The following is a 17,709-nucleotide window of genomic DNA, read 5'->3' on the forward strand; positions in this document are numbered from 1 at the left end:
TACAGTAACAATAAAATAAATAATGATAATAAATAAAAAAATACCCCCTCCAACTTATAAACGCGGCAAACAATATACATTTTGTGTATTGGCGCGACATCCTTTACAACTGATAAACCCGCACCTTCTTATCGTTTATTAATATTAAAACAAATACTACTTTTGATTACAATGCATTGAGCAATATATTTTCCTGTGTAGTAATGGTTTTGTTTTTTCTTAGGCTATGGCTGCATAGCTATTTTACAATCAATTTAGAATAAAACGGATCATAAAACCACTGCATAATGTATGCAAAGTGGGCGGTATTTGGAGAATACCATTATGTATTGGTGTGTTTACCTTGATGTACATAAAAATATAGTACATTCTTAATCAGGAAGTTTAAATCGTCTTTTTAAAAATGGTGAATGTTCGACAAGGAAGACATGTTTAAATGTAAGTTAGTTTATGATATTATTATAAAAAAATACGTAAAATGGTCAAAAAGATATGACTTTAAGAATTTCATGAAAATAAATTCAAATATTTTATGTATAGGAGAATATAACTGCATTACTTCTGGTTAGACATAAACTTATTCACAAGATTAAGAGCACATTTAATTTATTTTATTCTGATAGATATGTTTAATGACTTTCACTTCATTGTTGTTTTATTTTTCTGGTCCTTCTGATAATTGATTCCAGCAATTTTAATTGAATACCGTTCAAGCCAATGCTAGAGGACATGACGAATGTGGCGATTTTTCATTATCCATCATGTACAGACTTAATCAAACCGATTCTGCAATTTCCATGTTATTTTGTTGTACCAATACTTCACTTATGCAAATTTGTCTAAAGATTGTCTAGATAGAATAAACATATATCAATCCCAGAATATAATCAAAATGTGAAACACATTATAGAATATGTTCAGATATCAGTGTGTCACTTCAAAACACAATGCTTTCATCAAAATACTACAATATAAAGCAAATGAATCGGTTTTGAACACATATTTGAATATCACAATATGAATAATATGAAATTTATAGATTCTCAAAAGCAATGTAAAATTATCAAGTAAGAAAAATGTGTATTATATATAGACTATAAATGAAGTGGTTATTAAAAGCAAATAATATGACCAATACATACAGTTATGATATATGTCTCTTACACAAATAAAATAAAATGAATTAAAAATACTAAATTTTGAATGTATACATAGCATATTGTAAAGCTTCGATTGACATGATATCATGCCGTTTATTATCTTATACTGTAAATCTTTTTTTTTTGTTTTCGTTTGTTTCAGATTATTATGAAATCTTGAGAATGAATTCAAGTGTTTACTGTTCATTTTTCATTGCACTGATTTCATTAAAACTGCAAGGTAAGATATCGCGTTCCCATTATTTAATACAGTCTTTTCTGTTCATGTCGTTACTCACTTAACTTACTTCAGATGCAAAGATTAAGGCATTACGCCTCCAGTTTTGTGTTATATTTCATGAAAGCACAGAAACTGCTTTAAAGAGTGAGTAGTGTATCTATACTGGCATTGTCCAGACCTTGTCAAAATATGCAGGTATTGTTAAAACGGTAGTATTTTGGTGATTTATATTGTAAATTTCATCATTTAATGTGTTTATGTTTCTTTAATGCCTTTTAAAGAGATTACGTGGTATATTGTTTTTATTTGTTTTATATTGTTTACAATCTGAACTAAACAATGTTTTATTTCCTTGAGCATGCTTTAAATTTCAACATGCTTACTCACATTCTTTAGATAAATTCTATATTCCTTGATCTTCAGAAATCCTGACGTCAGCCTCCGTTATCAATTACGTGCTTTTGGAACGCCCGTTGTACTTAAATACAAATGTACATAAATTTTCGCTAACACAATACTAGGCTTTTGTGGCGGGCATATATTGGTATTCTACCATTTTTAAATGCTGTAAACAGTACCCCATGAATGTTTTGAAAGGTTTATAACAGACAAAATGGTATTCTTAAACTTCTGTAAGAAATTTAATATACGTGTCTAATCCTGAAAAACATTGATTTGTTTGTTGTTTTTTTTGTTTTTTTTTTGAAGGTATGTTTTCACAGGAAGTAACGCTTGCACCAGAACGTATCGACGTAATGGAGAATGTGGACGTGACTTTTACGTGCACAACGCACTCTATAGGATCGTTTTGGGCAAATTCTGAAAATCCCTCTATTTGGCCAGTAATATTTTTTAAAGATGACCAATGTGTTGTGAGTGGATATCTCAATAATTCGTTGTTATATTCATGGGATTGCCATAGAAACGGAAGTTTTTCACTAACTATACTCAGAGTGAACGAAACACAGCACAATATAGTTTGGAGGTGCAGAGGTATTAATTTCAGCCCCATAAGCAATGATGCGACAATCAATATTCAAGGTATTTAATCAATCAAATGTAATAAAACATTCTCTTTAACATTGTAATTGAACGTATTAATTAATAATCCCTTACAAAATATGCAATCACATACATGCCGTCTTGAATATGTTGTGGTATATGTTCAGTTTTGTTATGTTAAAATGACAAAAATACATGTAATTATATTCAAATGTTTCTGTTAACAATGAATGCGAGAATATCTTACTGATGACATTTTTCTTTTGAAAGAAGTATATCCATTTGATAAACATTTGTTATTTATGATTTAAAGTCTTCTAAAATAAGCTGATATATTTTGATTAATATGGAAATATCAAGGTATAAAATATTGCTGTTGTAGTTTCTATGAAAGAAAATTTTGATTAACGCACAAAATACGGGGAAATGATCCCAAAGCATATTCTTGCTTTTGTGCACTTTCTGTTTGTGCGCATTTGATGAAGTATTTGTTGTTTTTTTAATGTTTCGAATACATAAAATAAGTTAAAGTGCAGGAGTGAAAGTACACTTTTTGTGCCTTACACGTTTTATTCTGTAAGTTTCGTGTTATTTTTTTATTGTAATTACGTCATTGGTCTTCACAAAATACTTATGAGAACTAGGTCAGTAAGTTTGTTTTGTTCAACCACGCATTCGTTTTGTTCAACCACGCATTCGTTTTGTTCAACCACGCATTTGTTTTGTTCAACCACGCATTCGTTTTGTTCAACCATGCATTCGTTTTGTTTAACCACGTTTTAGGCTCATTTATATATGCATACTATGAGTACTATACTTTTTATGATTTAGGCTTTTTTTCTGTGATATGGTCAAAATTTCAAATAGATACGCAAGGTGGTAAACTAGGTTGGACTGAGATTAATTTTGTCGTATCTTGGTAAACATACCTCATGACGTTTATCAGTCTACAGTCTTGTCAGAAATAGAATTTATAAACTGGTCTTATTATCATGTATGGTAGATCACCAGCTTAATATAAAAAGATAACTGACAGTAAAAGGTATAGACAAAAGAAATCAACAACTGTACTGTGATATTTTTTATTCATTTATACCCTAAAATTGCAATAAAATATGGTGATTCATTATGCCATATCATGAAAACAAGACATAAAAAAGTAATTTGATTCAAAATCGCACGATCAGTACCCATCTACAATAGTTTGATTGCTTATTGTTGAGAGAGCATACAATAACAAATATATTTCAGTTCCAGTGAAAACGGTTGAAATAACATCTCCAACTGGCAACAAAATAACTGTATTAGAAAATAAGCATAGATTGGTCAAATGCATGACGTCATACAGTAGACCAACACCATCAATAAATTGGTTTATGCGTTTGAACGGTGCTAACATTCAAATTAACGGAAAGAGTTCTATCGAATTCATATCTAATGAAAAGGGGTTTACATCTGCAATCAGTGTGTTAAACATAAGTGTCAGTAGAGAAAAGCAAGGGGCAGAAATTTATTGCCATGGCACGAATAGAATAGGAAAAGGGAACGTTTCTCGAAACATAACATTCGAAGTGCATTGTAAGTAATGTTTTGTCACACGTGTCTCAGTTTAGTATGGGATTTCATAAACATTTATTGTTTGTTAATACTGATTATTGCCTTTTGTAAAATTACAACAAAGTAATTCATTTACAAATATTATCGAAGTGAAATACATTCATTTAATAATTATTAATAAAGATATAAAAATAGAAAAAACTTTTCTATTTTGAGTCATGAACAAATATATATAAAGTAAAGTAACCCATGTTATCCTATGCTTTAGCTAGGGGTCTCAATTTATGATTTATGGACAAGCAATAATTATTACACTTTTGACAATATATTGCTTATTAATTTCTTTATTGGTAATTATATTGTAAGTAAAAGTTGTTTTGATTAACGACTATGTACCGTTTCCCTCGTTTGCTGCTATGAAAGAACTTTTTTCTTTTTAAAATAGCTTGTAGCTTGTACAATTAGTGGTACTCTATGATGTATCTCGTCAAAATCGGCAACAGCAAAGATAGTACTTGTACTAGAACAACAAACCAAATATATACACCTGTCATTAAAAGGTTGATGAAAGCGACACTAGTGTCAACACAAAATTAAAATAAACATTAGATAATTGATGTTTTGTCTTACAATGAGTGTTTAATAGTTTTTTGGTGTTTTTTTTAAACAAAATTTGTCAGATTCTACGAGTAACCAATGGTCAAACAATATCTATCTGCATTACCGATATTTTCATATAATATTTTGAATAACTCCAGATGCTCCAGACGGAGGTCCCTACATCGAAAACGCTTCAAATGATAGTATTTATACACTGAAGGAGAACAGTACATGCAACTTGGCTTGTGCAATTGTTTGGGGAAATCCGCTTCCGAAACTGTCATGGAATTGTACTCCTATTTGAATATAAAATGCATTTAAATGAATATATATCTATTTATGCATGCATGAATATTATGCTTGTATTGTATTTACTGAAGTTATGATTGATTACAGACCCTCCTACAATCAAAATGTTGCTGGACAAACGAGTAACAAAAGGATCAGATGTAGAATTTACATGTCCAACTACACATGGATATCCAACAGCAACAAACTACATTTGGACAAGGGAAGGTGACGATAAACACTGGTTTACTAATTCCTTTACGATCAAAAATGCATCTCGAAAGGACAGTATGGGATATACATGCATGGCAAATAACTTAATGGTTATGACAGGAAATATAAGGAAAAACGGATCGTCAAGCAAGAACATGACATTAGAAGTCTTGTGTATGTATATAAGACATTCGTTAAAATCAACCTTAATAAATGTAATGTAATACATGTATGTGTAATATAATGTATTAGGATTTTAAATAAAATAAAAGTATCTACAATTCAAATGATAATTTACATGTTATATGCAATTAATAACTGATTTTGCAGTCTTTATCACCATATTGTTACTGCGTGACTAATGCAGTATGCGCTTTTTATTGCGACATTTATTTGGAAATTAACGTTGATTGAAAGTGTCGTTTGCAATGTAAAAAGTACTTTCTTGGTTCACTTGAAAATATTTTACTTCTTAATTTTTTTATAAAATTCAGCATGAATCTGGAGGCATTCTGCTTTAAGAATTAGATACAAAAATTACAAATCAATATCAGTCAACGTGTTTTTAAATTACAAAGTAAATACGCACGATTTTTCAGTAAAAAATTGAATAATATGCTGCAAAACAAATGTTAATTAAGAAATAATATATCCCAAACAGTGATTTGATCGCTCAATAAAAAAAACTGTTTCGAGTTCGGATGCGAGGCGTATCCCGAGTAATATAATGATGCGCACCCGAACGACAAACAGTGAATAATCAAGCGAAAAAATCACCTATTTGGATACACTATTTCGATTCCAACAAGACATCAACAAATAACTGCTCCTTTTCCTGATATTAAGCTGAATTGCACCTGATTTGTTTCCGTACTTATTTTCAGTGCGATGCAGTTTTAGTGGTTAAAGATATATCATGAATCTGGTTTAAAAATGTTATGCTATAATAGCGTCAACTCACTGTTTTTATGTTATAAAGTTGCAGAATCCCTCCTACCGAGCTCGGGCACCAACCGTTCCTCGAGGATCTGCAGACGTTATAACACGGAAAAACGTGCGTTAACCCAATAATAACACATACTTTCGGTTCTTCTATGTTCAATAGCGAAAATACGGGTCGTGTTAGAATAACAATTTTAAAGTATTTCGTTTAGTTGTCAGTTATTAAACGTAATAAAAACCTTTGAATGTTTTAATATAAAGATCCTCCGAGCAAGCCAACGCTGTTCCTTGTATCCATAGCAGACATGAATGTGAATATGCCGATCACTGATGCTTTGATTGTTGCGGAACATACACCTTTTACTTTATTATGCAACGCTAGCAGCTTACCAAAGCCCAACCTTTATTCATGGGGACCAATAACATCGTTGAATAGTTCTGTAATACACATACATGGACTGATGAGAAACGACACAGACAAACTCACGTGCCATGTCAGTAATGTTATGATTCCTACTGAAGGAAGTTCTATGACTGGTGAAAACAATGTGACAGTCTCGACGGATATACAATGTAATATGTTTCAATTAATTACTGTTTCATCTGAATACAATTGTTTGTGGAAATTATAGTAACATAACTATAGAGTGACCAACTATTCAATGTCAAATGTTTGGTGTGAATCATTAAAACAAGATAAAAGATATCTGATATATGTCACTTGGCATACTGATTTAATGCATTTGTAGAAAAGATATTTAAACAGTAGCAATCTATGATGGCATATTTCTGCCACCAGATAACTTTTTGATTTATCCGATATTGAGAAACTAGTTCTGTGACTAGTTCTGTAACTAGTTTATCGCTTACTTAACATTTATCAATGTTTTAATATGTCATTTTTTTACATTTTAGTTATATTTCAGTTTCTCCAGAAATTGGCAAGATGAAAAATATTAGTTCTGAAGAAGGGACAAATGTTAACTTTTCATGTCCACTAATTTATGGAAATCCTAGACACACAAGTGTCATGTGGATACGAAATAAAGACGGAAAACAATGGCTTGAACCAACTTTTTCATTGAAAAATGTGTCGAAGACAGACAGTTCGGTATATACGTGTAGAGTTAATAACACCATAATTATGACCGGTGGTGTCATAAGTGAAGGGATAACGAATAAAAGTATCGAAATGAACGTATTGTGTAAGTATGTATATTTGTTTGTTTTTTAATTGAAGGTATGCCGTTGAATAATAATTTATTCAGATTGTGGCACTACATTAATAAATATTTGACAAGCTGTAATGTGAGTTTGCTAGTCTTTAATTCTGTTTGGATACTAGACAGCTTAACAGCTTAGAATTTTTGTGTGGTTTAAACAGACAACAAACTTTAAGGGATTTTAAAGTTATGATAACTTTTTAACCTGTGTTCTATACAAAACCTGTTTGAATGTGGGTTAAGCATTGTACTGTGAATTGTGTATCCTGTTTCCTTTCAATTTTTTAAAGAACAGGTAATGTACTTCAAAAACCTTTTATACGACCTTGCATAAAATTTATTTTTAGATTAACTACGGACAAAATCCGATGTATGGGTATTCATTAAAACTGATCTGTACAACAAAATGATGATTAATGTTAAACATAACATATAGCGAAAATGTATGTCTAATATTCTTTCTATACCTTTTAAATTATTAGAAGATTCACAACCTGTGTGGTTTCATAGCAGACTTATTCATCATTAAATAGCATCAAATTCATTCCTTTTAAAAATAAAACTTTTAGATAATGGACTCTTAAGATTTTATAATTAAAATAAAATGGAATCATTAGAAAATGTGTTATTGTATAGGTCTAATATTTTTTTAGATGACTGTTTGAAGCCGTTCATACATACATCCGAAAAAGCAGGAGATTCTCTTAAGCATATTCACATCAGCTCAAATCACTAAATACTTCCCTTTAAATCGTCGAACTATCCGAATGATCCACATTTCAGTTATTTCTTCTTCTTTTCTATTTTGCTGAAAGTTTCTTCCTTCATTTCTTTCTATCTTAATTTACGTTATTTCTCTTTAATGTTATATAACAAAATGATGCAGTCCTGTATTCTCATTCCTTTTTTTATATTATAACTAAATGTTAGAAACAATTTTGACTTTAACTTCTTGAAAACAATGTATAATCAGATATATTTCAAGCAAGTCACATATACTGTCATACCGTATTTTATGCATTGTAAATCATAAGGAGAAGGCCTTTATAAGCTCAGCTTTCGGACCCAATCCTTTTTCAGCATATCATGTTTGTATTGTGAATTTGTTCGAAATAAACTATGTTTAAACTAAACTAGATCTAATATTTTTTTGTTTTTGAAAGGAATGGCAATTTTAGAATACTACTCAACTTTATCTTATGTTAAAAAGATTTTAATACAATTGCATTGATATTCCATTTCTTTTTCCAAAATGATATGTTGAGAACTATAGAGTACCAAGCAGTAGGAAAGCACAACAATATATTAGATACCAATTCATACATTTCAGAAGGAAAGCTATATTTCAGAATAGTTAACAATTCTCTATACGAACTGAAGTCCTTTTTGTCTCCCAAAACAGATCCCCAGTAATCACTTACTATGTTTACAAAGTAAAAGCACAGATAGCCGGAAGTACAAACAACCAACACATCATATGTGCAAAAATGTCTCTCATTTAATTCAAAATTGCTTTCCTTTTGGTTAAAACTATATATATAATGTTGTGCATTGGACTGATTGAATTATATAATTTTAAGTTGAGATATGTAATTTTAGAAATGTTAGATGTTCTTAAAGTACGCGTGATATAAGTATGTTTAAGTAAATACAATACATGTATATTATGAAGAAATACGTTGTATGGTATTGTGTAGGATTCCCTCGACCTGCATGATACCTATTGACAAAGAAACAAATGGCATAGAACCTTAAAAACATAATTGTTGATATTACACTTTTGTTGTATCCTTAATTCTACTTTAATACGTTTTATTAAAAAGTGTATTTTCTTATGTTGCAGATCAAGTTTCAATATTGAATTACGTAGTCGTTAATTACAGCAGAAATGACACCGTAACAGTTGCAGAAAACCACACAGTGAATTTGAGATGCGAAATTGAGGGCAATCCAGTCCCCGAAGGGAGGATTTTCAGTCAAGACCAACTGGATGTAACAAAGACTATTTATGAAAATTATACAATATATTCTGCAACTTTTCAAGCGACATGCATCCATAAAGGAGTATATACATGCAGAGGTACCAATGTTATAAAACACGAACGAGTTTCTGAAAGGAATATTACACTTTTTGTAACATGTGCGTACAATTTTATTCTACAGCTACAAATATTTTATTGCATTTATATTAAAATAACATGTTCCATTGCAATAATTACATAGACATGAATTACAGTAGAGAGCAATGTATGTATGGTATATGTATCTGTACTAATAGCATTACAGTTAAAATGACTAGTTGTCATGCAAGTTACATAGTATATTTATTTAACCTAATTATAAATCATTGATTTAGATTTTGCACATATGAGGTTAATAAATTTCTGTTAAAATGGCCTCGTTTAGTAATAAATCTATATATTTTGATCTTTAGGCCTGGAATTTAGAACATATTAATACAATGTGATATTCATTTTCTATAAGACCGGCATTGCAATTTATACACAAGCTTTCATTTATTGGTAAATTCCTTTGCTGTATTGGTATATTCCTTTGCTGTCCACGTCCAATAGCAAGATCATGAGAAGACAAACGAAATTTAGACAGTGCTACCCTAAATTTCGGTTCAACGATAATATCCAAATAGTTTTCATGTTCAAATCAGTGGTGTTGCAATAAACAATATGTATCTTATCTAGACGAGTTATATAAATTGAAGAATGCCAGCATTGTAGAATATGTCTAAAATTCGTTGTTTGATAATGTTATATGCATAGTAAACTGATTTTCTCACTTATAAAACACGACAGTCTGCTCTAAAAAGTATTGATAGTATATGCCCAAGTTTTACCACTATTGGTTACGCCATTGTCAGCATCGGTTTTTATCTTAATATAAAGTTTGTACAATATAGTTTGTTCATTAAGTTAAAGTAATTTCACCAGTGTTTGATCAATATTAGTTTTCTATGAATGGACATTGGTATTCGACCAAGTGCCCTATATAACACATCTACATTAGTTGATTGCTTGACACTAACAACAATCAACAAAACGTTGCATGTATAATTTCTATATTTGGATCTGCGTGATGTCCCCACAATTTTGCAGCATAATTTAATGTTGGGTAAAACAATGCTATCAAAATATAAACCTTTCATTTGGAAAACTGGATGTTCCAACTGGTTACATACAATTTATGAATTATATAGCGAAACATAGGCAAATCTAAATGCAATGACGTCTCTCTAGCTGTCTTTCATTTTCTTTCCATCTTTGTTTCCTTTAAGTCACTGCATTGGTCTCTCGAATTCATTCAAGATTCAAATAATAGCATAAAAGTTCAGAGGGAAAACAGTTTATGAATATCAAAATATATTTATTATTTTTTAAGGCTCACCTAGGCAAGATCCGAAAGCTCCATTACAAAGAAGGATAACAATTTCAAGAAATGAAGCTATGAATATTAACTTCACGGTGCTGGCATATCCTAAACCAACAAACGTTCTGATTAACAAATATAACGGACTTTCTTGGGTATCTGTCAATAAAAGCAACAACTTTGAAATTACTAATACAGGTTTGGACATTCAGTTTACAATTCATAGTGTTTCAGACGACGATTATGGCAAGTACAGACTGACAATTAGAAATGAATATGGAGTGTTTGAACACGTTTTCCATGTGGAATCTCCAGGTATATTATTACTAAATTTGGTAATATTGTCAACAACAACTAAATTATCAAAATCAATATTAACGAAATAATATTGACAATGATTTTTAATCAATTGTTTTTATTTACACTTATTATACGAGTATAAATATACGTATATATAAGATTTAAGAAAATTGTGTGACATGTTCGAGATACATGAATTGAACTTCTGAAAATCACTTGACAGACGATTTTTATGTGTACAGATCTTAATATTATGTATATACTTTTATTTAGAAAATAACCATCCATAAATACCTTTACATCTTTTGAAAGATTCAGTTTTATTGATATGCAAAGAATTTATCCATTTCAGAAATATCCTAGAAAAAAGTAAAGTATTAATGTCTTTAACATTTGTAGAAGAAGTTTTAACAAAAAACAACAAAAAAGTAACATCAATTTATACATATTTACACCTTTCAATGACACTCAAAATAGTTAAAATCTATGCACTCGGATTAGTTTTATATTCAGTTTTAAACAGATTTTATTATCTTTTTGCACGTTCCAACTATGCAATTGACACTGGCCAGCACTAACATAAAAGTACTAGTTTCATGAATGGACATCTCAAGATTTTACAGGTAGTCTTTATGTGTGTTTCAACTTACATTTACTTGTGTTCGCAAGTTCTTGCAAGTAAATTATCAATACATATGACAGTTATGTACGTAAAAGGTTGCATGAAAAACTTTAACCGGACTTTTTTTACCCATTTCTGCCCGTTAAGCTAAATAAGAAGATAATTAGATATGTAATCCATAAGTCGCTAGTTCTCCGTGACAATAGATATCGGACATCAAGTCTCATAACTGATTTAGAAATCATATGGTATTATACCGCTAAAGCTTGTGCTTAGGTGCGTGAGAGATGTTAAACTATTACATTATTTCACATAAAAAATCTTATCTTGTCTTAATCAACTCAATTTTCATATAATATTGTTGTTTAATTGCTTCCGAGGGATCACCCCTTTTCTAGAATTTTAGTAGTTGGAAATTATTAATTTCTTAATTTCTGGTTTGTTATTTAGGAAATTTAGTTTGATGGTCTGACCACCGAAATATAACAAAATGTATCAAAATGGTTGTAATGTGATAATGTGTAAACGTATGTCTAACAAGGGAACTAGTATACTGCGAAAGTATCAGGAAAACTGAATGAAATTGTTTACATTGACAACCTGGGAGTCTATGGTAGTCCCTTAGCGTATTTGATGGCCTAGGGCAACAAGTAATGGTAACAGGATGCTGGTGTACTGTATCAAAGGCTCAATTTTTGACACTTATTTGAAGAAAGAGCATACCATAATGTGTCTGGAAAGGCCACCTCAGTCATCAAACTGAGAAGCAGAAAAAATATGTTGGTCATTTTTTTCGTCTTGAAGATTTGTAAATATGAATATGTTTATGTTATTTCTTTGATTTTCTTGACGTTACTTCTTTATAAAAATTATATTAATGCTGCAGTCATGTATTATAAACTGACTTAATAGATTATCATAAATATGAATGATACTTTGTATATAGACCACAATGCAATGTTCTAAGAGATGTAAAGATGTATTATTGCCCACTTCATTCTATTTGTAATTGCATTTTGTGTTGAATTATTTCATAATATTGAAATATATATAATAAGGTGTGAAAAGATGTTCTTTCTATATTATTATAGCAATTGAATCCTCTGATCCCGAACCTAGAAATCCATCTTACAATTACGGACTCATTGTTGGACTACCTTTAATGATATTCATCATTACTCTTGTAATAGTTGTTGGCATTATGTTGTACAGGAAAAGGTTATGGTTTTATTTGTTGTTTTTTTTTCTTTAAATTCATACTTTCATACAAGCATATCAGTTTCTTTTTAATATTGACAAAGTTGACCTACAGCTACATGTATTTGATACTTCGTTTCCATGCAATTATGAGCGCGTTAGTGGAAATATCATTAAGCACAGATACCTTTCTGAACGATCTTAAATTTTCACATAAAACAGAAGAAGCAGCAATTCTACCAAAGAAGACAAGTTATGTCAGAAATATATCATTTCTTCATTCTCAGGTTCTAAAAATGGTTTTTGAGCACATTAGTTGTTCAACAATTATCAAAGTGGCTCTGAATATGCAGTACTGTGCCATTTAGGTAGCAAAAAATGTAGTATTTTGACTCCCATACAAAATATTTGATGAAAAGTTCTTGAAAAATAAAAATCGTATCAATTCGGAGGACTGGTGTGCTTATTACCAAAATATCACAACGATTTTAAGTCCTTGTCTTTAACATCATAATAGAATGGTAAATGTATGAGTTTTCAATACTGTGTCCAGGTAGAAGAAATTAAAAATATTTATATGGAGTTTACATATTAACATATTGATAATGAAAGATATTCAAAATATTTTCTTTTTTTTTATTTATTAGATACTTTCCAGTATTAAGTGGATTGTTTAATAAACAGCAAAACCATGGAATGGTTTCCAATAATTTGTATCAGAATGTAACAGGTAAGATATGCTTGTGATATTGACTTCTCTTTAAATTTGAGAAAACAAATTTTTGTGCATCATTTATCAAAACAATATAATAATGAAAATAAACGAGTTATAATTACATATTTAAGTTAGTATTAAAACCCTTTTTCATGAAAAAACTCCATATTCCTAGCTATATATATTTTGATTGATTTCTGAACAATTGATTCCGTTGATTCATCCCGTCATAGGCATGTATGAGATGTAGTCATCCCATTAATACCTTACATCAATTGTGTATGTGCATAATGTGTTTTAATCATAACAAAGTGAATGTTGATAATATTATTTCATTTCATTACAAAACGAAGCCACAAGAGTGAATTAAATTAAATCCGTTTTAAAAAGCGATATTAAACTGGTGTAATAACAATGCGACGTATGTCCATTTACGATATACAGACTTTTGGCGCGTCAATAAAAAGCAATGACACTTTCTTATTGTTTCAATATCTAGATTCAAGCACTCGAAATAACGACCTAGAAAATGAATACGAAAAGATAAAAATGAATCAACTGCAGACGGACACAACTAATTATGAATCATACAAGAGAGGTAATAATTCATGATAATCTAAAAGTCAAAAATGTTTTCATCATTGACTTAAATTTGTGCATGCCATATTCTGAAAAAGAAATTGCATGCGTTTTTTGAAATTTCGACCTGTAATTAAGGTAGAATTCCTTGTTTTTGTTGTTAAAGTCACGAATCAAACTTTGTTTCAGTAGAAAGAGCAAATGAATCGGAAGTGACTTATGATAAATTGGAAGACGAATTGAAGGACAAAAACCAGTACTGTGAACTTCATGTAGAGAACTCGAAAAAAGATGAGGACATTTCAAACTTAAATGAGAAAGAGACCGCTATTTATATCAATATGAAAGTATAATAGTTTGACCAAATAATAATAATAATACCAAATGTACGGAAAAATACTATATTTATCATCATGTGAATTATCAGAAATAAATAAGCAACACACTATTGAATGTGGATTTAAATAAATAATAATAGGTCTAAATTTCATTAAGCAGAGGTTTTTTGTATGTTAAACAGTGTAACTACCGAATTCCGGAACTTCTAAAATCCGGAAACTTCTGAAATCCGAACATTTCTCAGGTTCTCGAAATTTCTCCTTCAGTTTTCTTTGTAGTAAGTACAGAATTCTGGTAAAAAGTTTGGTCTTTATCTACTTAGGTCCTTTTTGTCTAGACTGTGTATCGTGCAGACACTTAAATATACTGACCCCGAGTATATATAAACATTATGTATAACACATTTTAATCAGGGCTTTCCTCACTGACATTGAAAGGAGCACTTCCGTTTAGAAAAATAATATGGATTTTTACAAAATGTGAAGGTGGAAACTGCATGAATGTAAAGAATTATACAGTGAAGAAAAGGCTTATTAATGGCTCTTGCTAAAGAAGGAAAACAAACGGGTAGTTCATCATCATCACATTAAAAGCGCTTGTAACTGACCAGCAGCTCTACTAAAGGTCCTTTTTATAGACTTGTTATCTATGTATCATGCAGACACTTGAATCTGCATCTTTGAATGGGTCATCTACTAACCCGATTGTATGAATAACAAATTGCCACAAAATACATGTATGCAGACTTAACGTTTTGGCTGACAGAGTTTTTTTTATGACAGACAGCTCAGCATTGGTCTAATGCGCCTTTTAAAAGATTTATTTAAACTATATTGATTAACGAATAATACAGATACCGAAATAAAAGCCGTGTTCTGAAGAGATCAATTACATGAAAGTGTACAGGTATTAGTTTATATTTTTACAAATGACACAACATGTAAAAGTAATTAATCTTTATTCATTCAAAAAATAAATACATTGACTGTTGTACACCGGGTCAGAAATGGGCCAGTAACGTTTAATGCCCATACTAGCCATATATAGGTATAGTTTGAATCGTACAACTATCAAAAAGGTCCTTGTCGGTGTCATATTCCTAGTTCATGCCATAGTCCATGTCGATTTTATAGTACATTTTCCATTGTCAAAGTCCATCTTCATGTCTTGGTCCATTTCAATATCATAGCCAATATGCTTGTCATTCAGGTTCATGTCACTATCTTTATTTTCAATTTTTCAGATATAGGGAATATTTTCATTTTTGAAACCTATTTCTTAGTTTTGTTCATATTGTACTACATAAATCAATTTAAAGTAAAGTTAGACATGGCAATTTAAATAGCTGATAAGTTATATTAAGTGACAAACATTTGAGCATTTCTAAAGATAATCATGCGCAGTTAATGTATATCACAATAGGCCATGTATACCAGAATAGCTACATTTTTCTCCCTTTTGAATAAACTCTCGTGCCAGCTGACAGTCAAAACCAAACTGACCGATCGAGCATTACATACTACTTAAAAAACCTTTATTTCTTAACATAGAATCACTACACAATCTTCCACATACCTTTGATAACTAAGTACAAGGCCCAAATTAAAAACCGGTTTTTCACGTTTTGCTGTCCGTCAGTGTCATTCCGTCATTGTGGTGAGGGAATGGTTTATTCTGTCCATGTGGTAAGGGAATCGTTTAAGTTTTGTATTATTACAAGAGTACCACATTCTGAACTGACACTATACATATTACCCTTTTTTCTGCATTTTTTTTACGAGGAGAGTTACAGCTTTTAACTCGTCTATTTTCCAATCCTGGAAAATACGTTCCTTTCCGAATTTAATCTGATCCATGTAGCTCCGTGGCTATGGACAAAGTATAAGAGGTATTCTATCTTAAATCATATGTATATATTCTTTTATCATTTCGCTTTGACATGATCAAGTTTGAGAGAAAAGCATTTATTTCTAAAGTGATTGCCTGCTTTTAAACATAACCATTTATATTATCTTATATGAATGTTTTATAAAAATGCAACAGTGTGAGCTAGTGAATGATGAGTCGGACTAGTGATCTAAGGATTGCTGGCCGTATATATATACACTAGTATGGGTTCAAACCTCGCCAGAGGTAAGCCTCTGTTAACAAAGAATACAAATTTAAATTTTATCCTCTGCTTTAAATGATTCGTGTTTTTAACAAAATATATGTATATTTCTGTACAGATTTTGTTTTTAAGTAAAACTATGCCGGCATGTTTGTTTCTTTTATTTGTTATTTACATCCCAATTGAATTAAAAACCGTTTATTAATTTTAATTAATGAGGTAATTTACACGATGGGACTGGGAATAATTTTTCGAGATTAAAACTCCATTTGATATAGGTCTAGAACAATAACTTGTGTGCAAAATTTCAGATCATTCGCTCATTCCGTTCTCCAGAAAAGTAATTACAATTGTTAAAAATGACCGGGAATAATTATTCTATATGGGGCACTTTACCGGCAAACAGAAATGTCGGAAAAAAGAAGCAAATTTAACGGACGAATAAATGAAAACAATTCTATGCCACACGAAACATCCGTTCTTCATTTTTGTCGCGGGGAACTGTGGACGAAATTGATCTAAACTGCAATCGTTTTATTGAATAATATTAATAGTATGTTATACTGAGGTTATAATGTCAAGTAAAACAATATACATTCATAAAACTTATACAAAGACTTTTTTATGATATACCTTATAAAGATCAAAACATTTTATCCGCAGATATATGATGGGGTTTTTTTTTGTTTTTTTTTTTTCTTTAAGACATAATTATGATATTATGTAAAAATAAATGCTTTTATCCAAATTAATTAAAGCAACTTCATTGAATGTAAAAGTGTATCGTGTTATCTCGCTTTGATTTTTATTTGATATACAGGAATTATAAAAGATGTTATTTCCCTTTTCACGCGTTTAACTAATTCCAATGATTTTCTTTATCTTAAAACCCTGAATTAACGATAAACCTGTGACATTGTTACAGAGTCATAGTATTTAGACAAAACATATTATGTATTATAATGAAATATAATTCATAATTATTTGTAATTTTAAACCAGCAAGTCCTTATATTGCACACATTTAGATACAAAACGAAAGGAAAGTAACAATTGTATCAATAAATTCGTTTATTTTAAAGAAGCTATGAAAAAGACATACATCTTGAAATTATCTTCTTACATTACTTCGTCCTTTTCTAAGAAATTTAATGTTTCATTCCTATCAAACTTAACATCGTCTCTGTCATGAAACAGGTCTCCACATATTTCTTCTAGAACGTGCGTTTTAAATGAGAACATACAGCGTATGTTTATATGTT

General features: G+C 30.4%; 1 protein-coding gene across 2 annotated transcripts; it reads left to right on the top strand.

The window, feature by feature from the left end:
* Positions 1-319: 319 nt before the first annotated feature.
* Positions 320-16,600, top strand: LOC132721791 (hemicentin-1-like). Of its 2 annotated transcripts, none has more exons than XM_060706166.1 (13): positions 320-438; positions 1,303-1,380; positions 2,089-2,421; positions 3,634-3,960; positions 4,936-5,214; positions 6,244-6,555; positions 6,909-7,187; positions 9,049-9,345; positions 10,599-10,901; positions 12,600-12,726; positions 13,353-13,435; positions 13,920-14,018; positions 14,189-16,600. In XM_060706166.1, the coding sequence occupies exons 1-13, from the start codon at positions 411-413 to the stop codon at positions 14,350-14,352; spliced, it is 2,709 nt and encodes a 902-aa protein (XP_060562149.1). In that variant the 5' UTR covers positions 320-410; the 3' UTR covers positions 14,353-16,600. The 2 variants fall into 2 exon arrangements, with proteins under 2 accessions (XP_060562149.1, XP_060562150.1); XM_060706167.1 differs by having other exon boundaries at positions 321-438; positions 14,192-16,600.
* The last annotated feature ends 1,109 nt before the right edge of the window (positions 16,601-17,709 follow it).

This window comes from Ruditapes philippinarum, unplaced genomic scaffold, assembly GCF_026571515.1.
Source record: "Ruditapes philippinarum isolate M1 unplaced genomic scaffold, ASM2657151v2 ctg6109_1_1_1_1, whole genome shotgun sequence".
Lineage (NCBI taxonomy): Eukaryota > Metazoa > Mollusca > Bivalvia > Venerida > Veneridae > Ruditapes > Ruditapes philippinarum.

Excerpts from the sequence above, each read along its gene's own strand:
- LOC132721791 (XM_060706166.1), top strand. The coding sequence starts at position 411 with ATGTTCGACAAGGAAGACATGTTTAAAT. Across the intron at positions 5,215-6,243 it reads CATGACATTAGAAGTCTTGT|ATCCTCCGAGCAAGCCAACG; the intron begins GTATGTATATAA and ends TTTAATATAAAG. Across the intron at positions 13,436-13,919 it reads TTTGTATCAGAATGTAACAG|ATTCAAGCACTCGAAATAAC; the intron begins GTAAGATATGCT and ends TTCAATATCTAG.